This window comes from Halichoeres trimaculatus, unplaced genomic scaffold (genome assembly GCF_033239565.1).
Source record: "Halichoeres trimaculatus isolate MK-OKI-2021-1 unplaced genomic scaffold, fHalTri1.1 fHalTri1_scaffold_17, whole genome shotgun sequence".
In the NCBI taxonomy this organism is placed as follows: domain Eukaryota; kingdom Metazoa; phylum Chordata; class Actinopteri; order Labriformes; family Labridae; genus Halichoeres; species Halichoeres trimaculatus.
Genome location: NW_027437195.1, coordinates 15,799,807 through 15,817,876, shown reverse-complemented (window position 1 = coordinate 15,817,876; position 18,070 = coordinate 15,799,807). Strand labels below are relative to the sequence as shown.

The window sequence follows — 18,070 nt, the reverse complement described above, 5'->3', positions numbered from 1 at the left end:
CATGGTCAGCGGACGAGGGGCACTGCTCTGGAGTGCAGACAGACTGAGCTTTAATTAAATTTTGTGTGTGCTTCTTGTATTATTTGTCAGAGGTATGAAGCCCATTTCTTCTTGAGTAAAGACAAAAAGGGCAAATGCAAAGGCCCAGAGCTAATTAAAAAAACAATCCTCCTTTTGCTTGAGTTAAATTGTTCTGCGTGAGAGAAAAGTTGTGATCAATTTGAGCATGGTGATCTTAAAATGAGGTCCAAAAATTCCTTGAATGACTATGTCATTGTGTTACTAATAGCTCAAGACAGTCTTATCAAGCTTTGTTCTCTGACCACAGAGATGTGATAAGATTCATCATGCTCTTCAAACAGTTGACAGACTTCAGGAAACATACTGTCTCATGTTGGAGGTTCAGTATGATAACTTTGTCCACCATAATGAAACTAGCAACCCCTGCTATCTGTTGAGGAAGGTCCCACCTTTCCTGTTATGCACCACAGAGAAAGAGAAGGGGAACACTTCTTACAGATAATGTATTGACGTCAAGAACCCCCTGAAAAGAAATAGTGGAATCTATATTCTCTCCATTTTTTAACAGATAGATCAATGTTTTCACAATTTTTTTAATTAGTGATACGCTATCACACATGTAAAACTTTTACCTTATCTTTCCCCGATTGCCTTTAAGAGACACTTCACAAAACAGCATTCATACATACGGGTTATAAAGTGAATACCCCTGTGAGACGTCAAATTTTGACGCAAGAAGTAACCACTGGAGGAGTACAGAGCTCCCTCCGAGTGAGTGACAGCCCGGCACCACGGCCGCCCACCCTCAGACAGGCTGTGGTGACTCTTGATTGTGTAACGTCCATTGACGAGTCAGCACAATGCTGCTGGGAACGACGAGGCGCACTTAGCCGAGCAGATGCAATGAAATGCTCCCATCGAGGAGGACACAGATGGACAGCCTCGTTCAGCCTCTCGTCGCCCAGTACCTCGCCATGGGATGTCAATCAAAAGAAAACCAAAACGAAAGTATAACGCTGGATGAAAAGGGAAAGGACGACGCGTAAGTTCATACATCTTCCTCACTGTTGTTTTTATCGAAATGGGGTCGAAAATTGTGCGCTTTCTTATGTAGTTTGTCCAATTTGTTTCGGGTAACAGAGTTCTGTTACTTGCTCCTAACAGTGCAGAATGAGCTGGTATGTAAAAGTGAATCGATACCCAAATGTCGTGCGCAAATGCGCGCAACAGGTTTATATTGTCCACAAATTGTTTTGACTTTTAGGGTGCATGTGTTTCAGACAGATCCTTTCTTGTTCCCTGTCACTCAACAGTTCATTCTGGATGTCCGCAATCAACTAACCGGTATTTTCCCCAAGCTAAAGGAAGGAAATGAGAACAATGAAAGGCAAAATCCCAGTAGGGGATGTCTTTAAGTTCAAACAATAGCTGCATTTTTATGAAAATTATAAAAAAATTCTAAAGGAATATGAATTAATTTAATTTATTTTTTATTTTAAATAATGTAAACACACGCACCCCTCAGCCTAGTGTGCCAATAAAGACATCCACACTTTCATTCCTCCTGTCCCTCCTCCCCTCACTCTCCTGTGTTGTCCTTTCTCAAGGAGAGTGACTCCAGGATGTGGCCCCAAGTCAAGAGTTTCTCCACCAGGCCGTCCTCACCGGTTCCACAAACCCAGCCCAGCCCAAACCCACCCGGGTAAATCCATGATGTCTCTGGGACACCTTACCAAAGGAGCCAGCTGGGAGGAAATCATCCAGACCTGCCTGCAGTCCTTTGGTGAGTGCATGCAGAGTAAAATCCAGTTCTGATTTATACAAGGTAAAATATCGCAGGGAAATGTACAGATTTGTATGTGTTACACTGAAATCCAGGAACTTTCAGGGTCATGTTTTGAGTTTGACTCATGTTTTTCTGCAGTGTTTGTTGAGAAAGAATTTGATAAGATGCCTTTGTGTGAGAACACACACTGTTGTGGTTTCCCAGAAGTCTCTGTTTTCCCCATTATGCTGCAATTCCCTGACAAGTTTGGACAGGTCTCTCAATACAACTGGCAAGCTTGAAAGAAAGTGAAAAGGATTTTCTCCACAGAGCTGACTTTTCTGTTTAATGCAGGACTTGATGTTTTGAAAAAGAAATCACTCCTGTTGACACACACTGGATTCTCTCTGTTTTGCTCTGTGTGATTTTTTTCTGTGAAAATTGATGGTTGCTTCTAAGACTTTCTTTTTTTCTGCACCTCCTGGCTGCAGTGTATTGGTCAGTGTTTTACTGTATTCTAAATATTGAGAGTTTATTGTAAATGAGTAAAAAGAACAGCAGTGATTGAGGGGGCTGCTGTTGGATCAATCGAGCAAATATCATTGGCTTCATCAAGTTGTCAGGAGTGCTCTCAGATTTATGATGATTGCGTCTCTAAAGAGACAAGCTTTCAAATTGTCGTTGCCTGGTTACACACATGGAGCAAAAGCAGTGTAGAGGTGTTACAATAAGCAGCACATAAAAAGACATCCTGTAACTCTATTTAACTTTAAAGGGTGTGTTCAGGACCAAGTGACCACCTCCTGCTTGTTTTAGAGTGACAGAGGAACCAAATGAACCAGGATGACCATAAATAGGCATTTTCAGCAGAATGATGACTGGGGTTTTCCTGGAGGAGTTCTTTTGATAAAATGGAGCTCGGTCTGATTTCACTTTGTCCACATCACAGGCGAACCCCTAAGGTTTGCCAGTCCTGAACCTTTTCAAATGTGAGAGTGCACGTAAGAGCTATTTGAAGGATTACCTGATAGCAGCTTCAAGCGTTGTGGAGCTGAAAGGTCAGCTCCCTAGCAGTGGTCCTCAGATGCTGACCAGCCTTTGAAATGCAGAGCTATGAGATGTGGATCAGTGGTGGCTGGCATCATAACAGTTTACACTACTCTTCACTTTGCTGTGCTGCACACGCCAAACAGGCCAAAATAGCAATTCATACATGCTGCATATGTATAACTTATATTTATTTAAGATACCAGAGGAGAGGAATTTTACAATAATTGAAGTTTCTATTTGCGTGAAAGATTTTACATTTCTAATCAGTGGTTATGATGGTGGTATACCTCATCAGCTGTGTCACTTCAACTTCAGCACTCCATCTTTGACACCAACCATCACATTTTGTTTCTAAATTAAACCGTCAATATATCGTGCTTCTTTATATTTAAGTTGAATACATAGTAGTTTTGTGTCCATGCAGATCACTTACATGCTGGCATAAGCTCTGCAAGTTATCAACTAATGTTGCCTTTAATCTTTTCAACCCATTATCTGTTTTTTATCGCTAACATGCTGTTTTTTTTGCCGTTATTTTTATTTTTTTTATTAAATTAAAATGTTATTACATTGTTAAATAAAAGTGGTTATAATCTTTCTTTTTTTTTTTATCTTTGTTTAAATTACAATTCATTTTTATACACTCACAACACAACTGTCAGGCTTGTAAGTTGCTATAAGTTTTCTTTTTAACTGTTTATTTTACTTTTTGCTTATTTTGCCAGGTATTATCTTGTAAACTATTTTTTTTTTCTTCAGTCTATCACAAATTTACTTTATTCTTAACACGTTTATTAGTTTTAGATTTGTATCTTCATTGCCTTTACACCATTATTAGCTAACTAGCTTAAATTTAAGACAATAGCTGGCAACAGCTTTTATCAACCACACTAATCTAATCCTTTCAACCATTAATGTATTCATATAAGCTAAAAACATTAGCTGTTAGTCATGTCTCTTCAGCAGTGTAAGCAATTTAACTGTTACTCTAAGCTAACAATGTTTAAAGGTCCCTTTACTCCATCACTTGTTTTGTCTAATCTGTTTAATTACCTCTCTTGAACTTCAAACCGTTTATTTTAGCTCAGTATCCGTCAATTTGGGTGATCAATTCAAATATTTTTCAATCTATTTTGATAATTCATTCCCTCTTTTTCATACCTTTATGTTGAAATTTGCCCTTTTGCCACTGGCTAGCTTTGTTTGGCATCCCTGTGTTTTTGCAGATCAATTATGCTTATCAAGCTACTCCAAAGTTTTCTGATGTACCCCTGACAACCACAAGGCTACCCCTGATTTGATTAACTTCCAAAACAAAGTTAGAACGCCGTATGTAAAGTCTTTTTTATGCTTTATTATGGAGACATTGGTTCAGCAAACAGAGAGATTACCATCACCCTGCATCTGAAAATGATCCCCCTAACATAAATAGATCACCCAGTCTGATAGGCTCTGTCAAAACAAGGAAAAGTGATACGCAGGGTTGGAGGAGCAGATGATAGTCCAAGATAACCTTAAAAGTGGGCCAGGCGATGAGTGCTTTGAGCAGTGTTTATCACCACACTCTATCATATATTTCCATTGCGGAGGGTGGCAGCTTTCCTAATGCTGCAGTCAGGAACAGACAGTCCAGAGGGGATTTCCTCTTGCAATGAACCCTGCACGAGGAGGGTTAGTGGTTGGAGCGTTGTGTAAAAAAAAGGATGGAGCAATTGTTCACCTGATGGAGAGTCATGACATCCTGTTGTGGATTTGCCACAGGTTTGGCCTGATTGTTCGTAGGCTGTGCACTATGAGTTCAAATTTACAGTTTAAAAACTGTGCTTTGACTGAGATCAGCACATATGTAAATGGAAAGTATTGCTTTTTGTACTGTACATACATGCATTTTTACTGCTTGTAAATGTAGCAGCCTCACCATGTTAAAATCTTGTTTCAGTTGTCTTTTTTACTCTGGTATTGACTGGACCGGGAAGGTCGTTAAAATTCACTGGGTTGAGCTGCAGGTGGCTGCGTGTTACAAACAGAAACACACCCCATGCAGGATATGAGAGCTGGATTAGTCAGCTGTGGCTGAAGCACTGAGTTGCTTACAGATAACAAAGATTGGAATACATGTTGCCATGGTGTCTGAAGTATTTCCAAGGTGATGTGGTTTAAAAGTAGGTCCATGAACGCCTGATGTCCTTGATGGTGTCAAGATACTGCTAAAGCTTGAAGGGAAACATTATTCGAGCTGAAGGATTCACAGATGTTGTTTTCTGCACAATGTGTTCATCTTTACAGACTGTGGGAGGAAGATGTGAGCTGCTGAAAATGTCCTCTAATGTTTAAAGTATAAAGTATGGTACAAACTAATAACTCACTACATGTAGCAGAGGTTTTAAGTTTAACAAAAGAGAAGTGATGTGCTGCTCCACTTACAGAGGCAAGAGTGGTTTGTGTAATTATAGGTCAGATCTGATATTGTGATGTTCAGTAATGTTTTGTACACATGTAGTCTCTGATTTAAAAACCGGTTTCATGTTGTGAAGCTCAAGATGTCAGTGGGAATGTAGCGTCAGTAAGAAAAAGTGGTCTGGTCACAAAGAGAGGAAGTACGATACGTATGCAAGGAAAAAGGAAGCGAAAAAGGTGGTGAGAGAAGTAAGTGGTTGAGGTTCTCACATTCAGAGGAAAAGGGAAATCTTCACAAGGTAGTGTGTGACTAGAGGGACAAGATGTGTTACAGTGTGTGCACCAGCTGGTGTTTTACCCTGTTATCCATACTCACCGTGACAAGTGGTGGAAATACGGGATATTTTTATGGTTTTCACACAGACGCCTGATGGTTGTTCAGTACTGAGGAGCTATATCTTTATTCCCTTGCTTTGGCTCAAAGCATAATTTGATCACATATGATCTACTCCATTGGATGTTCTGTGTTTTTTGTTTTTTAATCCATTTGTTAATTATTTTTAAATGTTTTTGGCGTTGTCAATTCATTTTTCTAACAGCAGCAATGAAGTGTTGAGGCACTGTAACTCATTATAGATATGTGAAATACCATATCCCTCTAGACCAGGGACTTTAGTTGTTATCCCTAAGCTGTACACTTAAATGGATTTGGCTCTCCATACAGTATATCTTTATTTAATAAAACATAAACTGTTCATTTTGGGTCAGACTGACCTCTACAGATAATATCCCCCGACAAAATCCCTCAGTACACCTGTCTGAGTAATGTTTGTAATCTACATCTGTTTTAGGAAAAGCTTTTTTTTCATACCAAAGTTTATTTTCATGAGTTATATGTAAAGACAGCCATGTTATGTTCACAACCAATTAGGGATGGGCACCGAATTAGGTACTTTCACAGGTACAGACCAGATTATGCCTGTAATGCGGCGTACCCATTCACATAAAATGGAATTGTACTGTGTTTTGATGCCTAAACACATCCTTGTGCCTGTGAGAGAGTGGAAGAGTAGGAAATTTTCCATGCTGAACACAGCATTGCAAGTTAATGTTAAATTGAAAAACTTGGAGATTTTATCATTAAAAAAATAAATACTTTTTATCACTTTAACACACAAAAGTACCAAAAAGTGATACTGTTGAGTACTGATACCAATTACCAGGCACCAGACATCGGTACTGTATCATTTCAAAAGTGAAAGGTACCCAACCAACAGGGTTGACAGCCAGGAAAGAGAAGCTCGGAAACATTAACTGGTGAATTATCATATTGTATTTTTTGTCCTCTTTTTCAAAGTCATTATTGACAAAGAAAAAAAAACTGTTTTTGGTCTAAGCTAAGCCAAAGCTGTAGCCTAAACTGAGCTTAAATTAGTCTTTTCCATATTCAGTAGCTGTTGGGTTCTGTTTTAACCAGCTCACTAAGTAAAAGCACAACAGTGATTGAACAATACCTGTGAAACAATAAAATCTTTTTGTTTTAACCTAAACAACCAATAAAGTGTCTTGAATTTTAGGATACAGAGCAAAAACTAACAACGGCTGGCTGTCAGACCTTCATGAAGCTATATAAGATCAGTTTCAGATGCAAAGATGGGCCGAACCGATCCCTCAAAAATTAAGGAAATCAGCACAGAGTGCATGTCTAATATATATATTTATTTATCAGTGTCTGTAAGTAAAAAGGGAATTTGCTTTTATATACCTGCTAAAATATTTGTATAAATAGAAAATTGAGGATGCTATAAAGTGATCTGAATAATTATGGAATCGATTACTCACAACTTGAGAATTTCAGCATCAGAATCACATTTATTGCCAAGTAGTTTCTATATTACGAGGGATTTGTCTTGGTCTGTTGGTGCAAGGTTTAAAAAAAAGGATAAAGATAAAGTAATACTAAGAATATAAGAAAAGAAAACTGATTACATGCAAAAATGAAAAAAAAATTCTTGTTGTCTAGTAATTTCTCTCCCTCTGCGTAGCAATGCCGGTCAACTCAAATGTTTGCACATTGTCTTGCAGATTCAAATGGTGTTGTGTGTGGGAGCAGCCACCTGCTGAACATCATCCTGACCATGCACCGTCTCCTCATGTCCTCCAGTGATCTGCTGGACAAACTCATCAATCTATATCCTTCAGAAGTCAGTCACCATGTTAGAATCTGAAGCACGACACAGCAGGACTATTCAAACTGGGTATTTGTCTGTATTGAGCACCAAAAGTAACATCAGATTCCTGCCTCTGCTTCGTGCCACTTTCCTGTGGTTGTCAACAGCAACAGGCGACCAAGCTTGTACTTGGCTCACAATGCAGCCTGTAGCTGTCAGTGTAAGATGTGATAAGCAAGTGGCAGTTCCTGTTTACTCCTGCTGTCGGCTACTGTAAACCTTTCACATTTCTGTCAGTGTAAATTTCCTCCATTCTGGGCCCTGTGCATTCAGACAGGAAGTATATGCTGCCTCCTTTTAAAATGTTTGATGTCTCAAAAACAGTTTTTGTAGTGTCTCGTGACTCAAGGTTTGAATTCAGAAAACAGCAGCGTCACTGAGCCTCTCAGAGGAGCCAAATGGCCCTGCAAGCAGCATTAGGGTTTCAGGTGTTAATTACCTCTGCCTCTTTCACACACAAGTCCTCTTGAACTATATATAAACACAGACTCTCTATTGCTTAAAGAGGACAACGCTCAAGCAAACCCACGTCAGAACACAACAATGCTGAATGCCCCTCTTCTATTTTTAACCCTTTTGTGCGGATCCAAAGACCCAAAAAGATACATCAAATAGATTCATCGTGTTGGTAAGGATCAGGGGACGAGGCACAGGGGCCATTAACAGTCTTCTTCACAGTCTGGCCTTGGGAGTGCGTGGGCAGTTCTCCTGCTCCCATGACGCAATTAGCCTTTTTATGTGCATCACTTCAGGCTTATTCCTGCCCATCGGGGGCCGTAGTGTCAGTCTGTTTATAGAAGATGCTTCATATAAAAAAGAAGCGCTTTTGTGTGCATTTTCTATAAATTTAAAGGCTTGTGATTCTGTGGATGTGTGCACAAAGAAGGACAAAGCCACCAAAGTAATGAATAATTTCAGGATACTAATTGATGCGTCTTTATGGTCCTGTCATTAAACAATGCACATGAATCAACAGTTGCATCAACAGTTGCCCTGCAGTATATGAGGCACTGATTGTGTTTTCTTTTTTACATTTTGTTTTTCACTTTCTCTTATGTGCCAGAATGATTCAGTGATGCTCATCAGAGTTTTGCTTCCTCCCACATTACCAAATGCCACTTCTGTGCGCCTTTTTGTTCAGCTGCTGTAGATTTCATTAATGAGCTGTTTTTACTGAAAAAAAAATCTGCTACCATATGTTCAGTATTTACACAAAGCGTACCTGGCCTGAACAGTGCGAAAGATCAGCAGATTTTCTGACAAGCTGTTTTCACTTAAACAAAAGAGCTGCTAACTTTCATATTATAAAACAGCCTGAACACACTTAAGACCAGTCCACATCTGATCCTTAACCAAAGTCCTTACTTTTAAAATAGCTGTTGACAACGAGCAGCCAGCAGAATGCCAGAGAATATGCTACCTTATCAGGTAGGGTTCAACACACATTTATGGCTCCAGCTTTAAATGTATAAGACATGTGTTAAAGTCACATGTCTTCATCTTTGGACTTCAGGCATTGGATCCAGGAGTTTTGGATGATGTTCCGGTTGCACCACAGCTTGACGGACAGCCTGGAAGAGTTCAGGGAGCTGATCAGAGAGCAGGGCCAGGAGCGTCTTTGCTCTCTCCTAGAGACCAAATGGATGTAAGTGTTAATCTCTGACCAGCTGGCAACTGAGACATTAGGCCTACACGACTCTCAGTTGTTTGTTCAGTCACTGAAAATACTCATATCAGTCACGATACAGGCTTTGAATGGAGAGCGACATAACCTTGATGTAGTTCATGTAGCTTCAGTTGCATTGAAGCTACTTCTTCTATCCGTGATTCACATCTCAAATCTGTCATTTGTGTTGGTTTCATTCTACTAAATATCACACTTTACAACTAAGTGTCAGATGAAATATTTAAATCTGAGCCTTAGGGATGGGAATTGATAAGAGTTTGTCAATACCAATGACCTTATCGATTCTGCTTATCAGTCTGATTCTTTATTGATTCCCTTATCAATTCCTGTTGTGAATTTTCTTGGTAAAAAAAAAAAAGTAGCTTTACAGGTTTTCTGTGTCAACAACATTTAATTGAGTTGATACTGTAAGTGAATAAAATGTAATTGGTCCCTGAGTCTGGATATTTCTGGGCATAGTTATACAAAAACAGGTACAAATTGCACACAATGTGACGTTGATGTACTGTGATGTAATATATGAATAATTCAAGGAGGCCATCTAGTGTTTCAAAGTGGTTATAACAATGGTTTAAGTTGTTTGGAAGCTTTCCGTAGTTATGAAGTCAGCCATGAGCCTTTGATAGCCTGTTAGCTTTTGACATTTGAAATTCTCAGTATGCTTTACAAAGAGTTGTTGTGATATGTTTCTGTGATGAAAGTTGAAATTCTATTCTGAAGCTGAAGTTATACTGATGTATGCTAACTGCTAGCATATCAATGCAGTTTCCCATATACGTTAGCATCAAGCTTGCGCTATTTTGTTATTTTGGTAACTAAGGGGATTTACACCATTTGGAATGTACTGGATATGAATCTCCTGAGAGAGGGTAATGTACATTTCTTTATGAAGTCAGTTCTTCAGTAAAACTTCAAGCTGAAAATCCTGAATCAGAGTTTCTTGGTAAACGTTATCTAACTGCTAAGCTAAGCTAGTTACAGCAGACTAGTCAATGCAAGGCCCGGCGGCTCCGGCAATATGTAAAGAATTGATAAGGGAAGCGTTAAGCACAACGGCTAACATATTGATGGATTGAAACATTTCTTATCGATTCAGGAACCGGTTTTCGATTCCCATCCCTGCTGAGGCTGCAGATAAGCATTCTGTAGATTATAAATCTATAATCTAAATCTTTATCTATATGTCTGACCAAAACCAACAGACTGCATGTTTTTTCTCCAACTATAAGACTGGAGCCTTTAAACAAAAAAAACTTCTCTGTGTCTGCCAAATATATCATGAAGCTGGCTCTTGATGTCTTGACTGAAATAAGAAAAATACTTATAGTTTGATGAAAATTGTGATTACTTGTACTGATAGAACTATAACTTCATTTCAGTAATTCATGCCTTCATTTATTGAGCTGTCAGTGTGACGAATTTTTTTATGAAGTTGCATTAAAAATCCCCTTTGTATTGTTTTAACATGAACAGCTGTTGGTAGACAAATTTGATCACACTTGACTTAAATGATAAAAGAAGAAGCATCACAAGTAACATACAGTACTGAGACTGACACTGACACAAAACTGTTTTCACATAACGAAGTTAAGCTATGGCTAAGCCTCCTCTGACTGATGTGGTTTCATGTTTAATGTTTGCTCTAGAAATGAGCGCGACTGGTCGTGGAAGGCCAGCCAGAAGATCAAAGCCAACAGCAGCAAAAAGAGGAAGGTCTCTCTGCTTTTTGATCACCTGGAGCCCGATGAGCTGGCTGAGCATCTCACCTTTCTAGAATTCAAGTCCTTCTGCAGGATAACAGTAAGTTTCACTCCTTCGTGCGTGAATTATCTGTTCGTTTTTCACACTCAGCATTTCTGCTGAAAAAGTGCCTCTGTGGAAACACCTTCAACTTCCACGCAGCACTTAAAACTCGTCTTTCTGTCCCCTCTGCCAGTTTGTAGACTTTCAGAACTACATTCACAACTGCTGTATGAAGGACATCCCCGCGATGGAGCGTTCCATCGCCCTCTGTAATGGTATTTCCCAGTGGGTTCAGCTGATGGTGCTGAGCAGGCCGACCGCTCAGCTGAGAGCTGAGGTTTTCACTAAGTTTATCCACGTGGCTCAGGTAGTGGTTTTATTCACTCGCAGTCTTACGCTCTCTGTTCCTGTTATAGCAGGAAGGATAAATGAAGCTATATTTGAAACGTGTCCTCTGCTTGAATCTACTTGCTGCTGTTCACACACCTTATCTTACTAATGACAGTCTATTGTCACACTTTGAACAACACTGTATGGCGCATAATTGGCAGTTGCGTAATGCATATTCACAGAGGGCTGTTAATGATTCTCAAGAGCTTTGCTGCAGGCTTTTAGCATATCCAAAGATTTTGCTAATAGAAAAATATTAACTAAATGGAGGCTAATGGAGTCATCAAGAGGAGCACACTTAGGGAGGAGAAGGAGGAACAACTCGTGAGCGTAGCTTCTGATCAGCTCTTGTATGATGGAGCAGCCTTGATGTAAAGGTGTATGAGGCCCACAGAGAGGTGACGATCTGGCCACAGGGAGCTGTTGGTTGGGCTCATACTCTGAAGGACCTCCTGCGCTAAACACTAATGCACCAGTCTGCTACTGCTCACTGCTGTCAACCTCAAAACCCACGGGTGTGGAAACAAATTTCACACCATAATGCTCCAGTGACAGCACGAATTAGAGAGTCGAAAAGAGAGGGTAAAGCACTTCCAAAAAGAGTGTGTTATCAGAGCACAGTAAGAAAAAAGCAACAATATAAGTGGCTTATGTAACTAACGTGTTGTGGTTTATATAACCAGGGCTACCCAGAACAAGTTCAATTGTGTGTGTTTACATGCGTGTGCATTGAATGGGCTGATATTGTACATTTTTGTGTGTGTCCACCAGAGTCTACATCTTATGCACAATTACAACACACTAATGGCGGTGGTTGGAGGGCTTTGTCACAGCTCCATCTCCAGACTGAAGGACACCACCTCTCATGTACCCAGTGAGGTCACCAAGGTAAATAAAACCCATCCCCATTGGATCCAACCGATAATAAGGTCAAAACATCCTCATGTTAAGCAGTGGGAACATTTCTCTCCAGGTGCTGAACGAGATGACAGACCTGCTGTCCTCCTGCAGGAACTACGACAACTACAGACAAGCTTATAACAAATGTACTGGTTTTAAAATCCCCATCCTCGGCGTCCACCTGAAAGACCTGATTTCAGTCAATGAGGCCATGTCAGACTACATAGAGGACAACAAAGTGAATGTTCAGAAGCTCCAGGCTCTCTACAGCCACATTAACGAGCTGATCCAGCTCCAGCTGATCCCTCCCAGACTGGATGCTAACAAAGACCTGGTCCATCTTTTGACGGTAATGGACAAATGCTTTCGGACTCTTTTTTTTTTTGTCTCTTCATCTGATTCACTGTATTGTACTGAAGACGAGCACAGATGCAAATGAGCGCGTTACAGCATGTGGATTGTCCGTGCTTGTGTGGGTGTGATGAGAGTCTATGATCTATGAGTGTGTGGGTGACAAACTGAGTGTGAATGAGAGCGAGTTCAGATTGCTGTATTGTTGTGCTCCCTGTGTGCGGGGCTTTAATCGCATTTGAACGACAGAATGCCCGTGAAGAGATAATAGTTACCCTGTGACCATATTCTGCCCTCATCAAAACATGTTTCAAGCAGAAAAATATAGAAAATCAGAAAGCTCTTTCTCCTTCTGTTTCCCTCCTATGTGCTCAAACATGTTCTCCTCTATCCAACAGCTGTCCTTGGACCTTTACTACACTGAGGATGAGATCTATGAGCTGTCTTATGCCAGGGAACCCAAGAACTGTAAAGCGCCTGTAAGTTCAATAAGTTTAAAGTTAATAAGTTTATACTAGTAACTTTTAAAGCTTTAACTATACACATTTTACTGGTAGATAGAAAAAAATAGGTAGATAGCACTCTGTATGTCAGCATTGTACATAAGCTTAAACATGGAAGCAGTGCAGAGCAGCTAGCATGTCAGCTAGCTTTAGTCAAATGAAATTATTTTCCAAATTTAATTATGTTTAAAAGAATATTGTGTCACATTTTAGAAAACATTTTTATTTCATTTTTTTTGAGTTTCAAAGAAGAAGCTTAATCGCACTCTCGCCAGTCTATAAAATAAATACAGCTAGCAGCTCGCTAGCTTACACCAAAGCATGTAGACAAAGGGAGCAGCTAACCTATAAGCTTGCTACTGTGTCAAACAAAAGCTGAGCTACATTTAAAGGAATATTTCTGATGTTTTTTAAGTATTTTTTTTATTTTGTGTTTAATAAAAATGGATAATACGTAGCAATTATGAAGCTACATGAAGAGGTGGGTTTTATTTAGCTTAGGTTTACCTCAGCTATCAGAAACAGCTAGCATATGTCAAAAATCCACCTGCAAAGAACACAGTAAAATTGTGCATTTACATTAAATAAGACCAAACTAGCTGATCCTCTTTAGGCTGAATTTTTAAGAGAAGGTGACCAGTGACACTTTGACACACATGCAGCTGGCTTCAAATGTTTTATCTGATTCTGTGAGAAAGGAAAATGTTTAACAAAGGCTGGAGTACAGAACACAATGAAAATTTGACTCCTAGCTAGCGGGCTGCTTTGAGCTGGTTTTAAAGACTGAATTCACCAGAATTGCTCAAATAACGCATCTGTAATTTTTATTGACCATTCAAGATTGTTTTTAATAAGAAATGAATTTTCTCATCAGCCAGCCACCCCGTCTAGACCTCCTGTGGTTGTGGACTGGGCATCAGGAGTGGCTCCCAAACCTGACCCTCGAACCATCAGCAAACATGTGCAAAGGATGGTCGATGTAAGTTCTTTTTAACAAGTGTAGCCTCCATCCAGCTATTCAGCTGTTATAAAACCATGACCAATTATTTTACCCATTCTTCTGGATGCTGCCATTTTTTGACAACCCTCTCATGCAGCTATTGTTCACAAAAAGTGGAACAACAATGCTGTTTTCCTCTTTGTCTTTTCCAGTCTGTGTTCAAGAACTACGATCACGATGAGAACGGCTTCATTTCTCAGGAGGATTTTGAGAAAATTGCTGCTAGCTTTCCTTTTTCCTTCTGTGTCATGGACAAAGAGAAGTAAGTGTTTGGTGGGTCACGCTCTCACTCTGAGCTCATATGTGACTTCAGAGGAGAGGAAGACAAAAGTGGTGTATTTGTAGTGATGAGTGCAGCAACAGGAAGCAAAAAATAGCAACAGAACTAACCATAGCACCCGCCACTACACATCCATTTCTCATGAACCATGATTCTAACAACCCACAGAGGAGCATGTGATTTCTCATTTAAACCTAAACATGAAAACCTGCCCTAACCTAACACCATCACAAAGTGGCACACCATACAGTCGAGGGTGTGCATCATTTATAAACCACAATAAAACTTTAACAGATGAACTATCTGACAAAGCATTTATCCCCATGTAAACTCTTCCTCTCACAGCTCTGTTAAATTATGCTGTGTGTTCTGGTTTACCAGAGAGGGCCTCGTCAGCAGGGAGGAGATCACAGCCTATTTCATGCGTGCCAGTGTAATCTGCTCCAAACTGGGTCTTGGTTTTGTCCACAACTTCCAGGAAACCACTTACATGAAACCCACGTTCTGTGATAACTGCTCTGGATTTGTAAGTCAGCACAGACACTCGAGGAAGGTGTAAAATGAAATGCAGATGCTTGTTTTTACTTTCACTTTTCTGTACATACAGTGATGTTGTTTTCTCTTTTACAGCTGTGGGGTGTCATCAAGCAAGGCTACAGATGCAAAGGTACGTGTCACCCAGTTTGGACACACCTAAACTGGTCTATCTTTGGTTTGTTGTCAGTCTGTCAGCTTTATGCTATGAATAAGGGGAAGCAACTCAGTTTAGTGGAGAGCAGGTGAAGTGAAGCAGCTTAGAAGGTGTACTGTGGTTTTCTGTTGTGCACATAGCAAGCTGAACCCTGCAGCACATGAAAAAAAGAGTCTGCAGCCAGAACCGCCGTCTTTCCCCCTCCCCCGTCCCTCAAAAGATCTGAGAGGTATTTGTTTGACAGTTAGCATGCAAAAGGTCTTTGAGTTGCATTTGCAGAACTGATAGTGTCAAAAAACAGTCCGTTTGTTGGTGGTAAACTGATGCTAGTTCCTGTTTTGATATGATGTGTACTTTCCTTCTAACCTGGGCAGACTGTGGGATGAACTGCCATAAGCTGTGCAAGGACCAGGTCGCATTTGAGTGCAAGAAAAACGCCAAGATGACCACCCCCATGGACAGTCCGACACCAAGCTCTACGCCTGTCACTGCGGGCACCTCAGAGGGTGGGTTTGGGCTAAAGTGGGCCATCGCAACAAGAACCCCATTGACACATTTATCTCTCAGTCAAACACAAACCATTCACCCACAGATTCACAATTTGATAAAAATCACTGATTTATATGACATTATCATCCTAGAGACTTTACAATACATGTCAATCAAGGGCAGACACTTCCTGTAATCACTGCCTGCCACACTGCAACATCAGTCCTTATATATGCAGCCCCAAATCACAACAAATACAGAAAAATGTCTGAGATTACATGACTCTACATTAGTTTGCTGCAGCCGTAACACAACATGTCTTAGCCTTGCAGTGAAATGTTCAGGTGGTTTCCCCTCAGCTGTTTTGAGGAACTGTTTGACTTACAGTAATACCGAAGCTACCCACCTGCTGCCAGAAGGCTCTTTCACTTTAACATGAAAACACTTCCCAAAAACACAGGAGTCATATTAACTCAGCCTCTCTTCAGATGACTACATGTGACATGCTATATATTTGTCATTTGGCTCATTTAGTGTGTGTGTTTCATTATGTGGAACATAAAGAATGAAGCAGTGCTTACATCTGGATTACATTTTTGTTAAAAACCTCCAGAAAGTAGAAAATCAACCTGCACTTTTCAAAATTGTGTCAAGTGAAATAATGACTATCAATGCTCCAACCCCCAGGCTCAGAGGATTGTCCTTTCCCCTACCCGTCTGATGACAGTAAGGACTGGAGCCCAGAATCCCCCATCACCTCACATATAAAACCTCAAAGGGTCCACAGTGGCACCCAGACAGAGGGCCCCCAGCTTTCCTCTGCAGCCACCCAGCCATCACTGCTGGTCCCAGCAGCCCCCGCCCTCACCTCATGTCCCAGCCCGGTGCCCCAGAGGAAGCAGCGACACTGTGCTAAGTGGGAAAACAGAGCGTCTGTGGTGCCAAAGGAGCCCGAGGACAGCAAACCCACCTACGAGTCCATGGAAGCGGTGAGTGTTTGAAAGAACTTTGGTTTTTATTCCAAATTTATGTTGCTTTAGAGTACATAATGCCAATTATTCTGCGTTATTCCCAGGACAACAAGAAGCTCCAGAAAACCAACGAGACACTACGTAGAAAGCTGAAGGAGGCTGAGCGGGAGGTGGAGATGCTGAAGGCACTGCTGAAGAGACACGCTCTCCATCCTGTGGAGGAGGACTCCTCCTCGTAGACACGTCCATACACTGAACCCTGTACATGTTGACTGCTGCTGCCCCCCTATGGCAGGATGTACATAACTGGATCGTATGTTTGATATCATGGTCATGGAAATAGGAGTATGTTATCAGTGTACTAAGAACCAGGTAATTTGGCATTTCATGGTTTAAAGTTGGAAACTAGGCCTGCTTAGATGCTGAGGAACACTGACAATCAAACATGTTCTGACAGTATTTTTCATACAATTAAGGATATGTGGATTATTTTGAGTTCTGAAGACTACTGATTATTCCAACAGCAGCCATAATACGTGAAAAAACTGTAAAGACATCTAAAAGGTTTTAAAAGAAAACAATATCAGGGAGTATTTGTCACTTGTTTTGGAGACCTTTAAAAGCAGCTGGATTTATTTTCTGTGTAAAATGTCACAGACATGGAAGTGACTAAATGAAGGAGCGCAGTATTTAGCGACAAGGATGAAGTACAGTGCAGGATGTGTGTGAACAGTTCTGAAACAAGACTAGATATATTTATGTTAAACATAAAATGACAATCAGGCTGCAGTTTCAGGATTTTATTGTATTTTATTACTGTTTCTTCAATGCTTAATGCCTGTTGAAAGCAGAAGAAAAAAAGGTCAGACAGACAAGATTCTGTCAGCTCCTCTGTTCATATTTATTGTCTCACACACTACAAAGTTCATACAGAGAGCACCTCAAATTAAGATTTTGTACAGGAAGCTGGTACTCTCAGTAAATTATTTATGCTTGTGTTGGCATCATATTGATCCTCTCTAACTGGAGACATTTTATCATTGTGCATTCATTGTAACAATGTCGTACTGTGAACAGAAGTCTTAACACGTGTTTGAAATGTGTGCAATGTAATGTAAATATCAAGTAGAAACAGTGCTATTTTAATAATGTCAAAGATCATCTTTGTCTCAGTATTGTTCTGTTATTGTCATAATAAATACTGCAAAGTCTGTGCTTGTGTCACCCAGTTTGTCCACCAGGGGTCACTGAAGCCACATCTTATCTCTCCAGCTTCACAGTGACAGCTCCTGGAGATTTGTGGTATAGATCTTTCACTGTGACAAGCAACATGTATGTTTTGAGATTATATTCTGGAGACGACTGTGTTATCATGCTAGACAGAACACACATCTAAGATTATAAATTGAATCATTAGTTTATTGTTTTATTCAATCCAAGGCTGACTTAATGAAACAACTGATTTGTAAAAAAAAAAAAAAAACATCAACCTTTAAAGAAAGGTTGTGTCACCCTGGTGTCTTCAGACTTTGCCGATCTACCTGCTCCCCTGGGCTCTGCTGCTTGTAATGAGTCGAGATGTGGAGTTAATGTTGCCCTGT

General features: G+C 40.2%; 1 protein-coding gene across 1 annotated transcript; it reads left to right on the top strand.

The window, feature by feature from the left end:
• The first annotated feature begins 668 nt into the window (after positions 1-668).
• On the top strand, positions 669-17,647 carry LOC141806833 (RAS guanyl-releasing protein 1-like). The gene is made up of 17 exons (XM_074692518.1): positions 669-1,063; positions 1,629-1,804; positions 7,319-7,424; positions 8,830-8,892; positions 8,978-9,109; positions 10,798-10,951; positions 11,088-11,261; positions 12,056-12,172; positions 12,258-12,533; positions 12,934-13,014; positions 13,913-14,017; positions 14,191-14,300; positions 14,700-14,844; positions 14,949-14,985; positions 15,384-15,515; positions 16,186-16,487; positions 16,574-17,647. Exons 1-17 carry the CDS (start codon positions 930-932, stop codon positions 16,706-16,708), a joined length of 2,379 nt encoding a protein of 792 aa, XP_074548619.1. The 5' UTR covers positions 669-929; the 3' UTR covers positions 16,709-17,647.
• Positions 17,648-18,070: the final 423 nt, after the last annotated feature.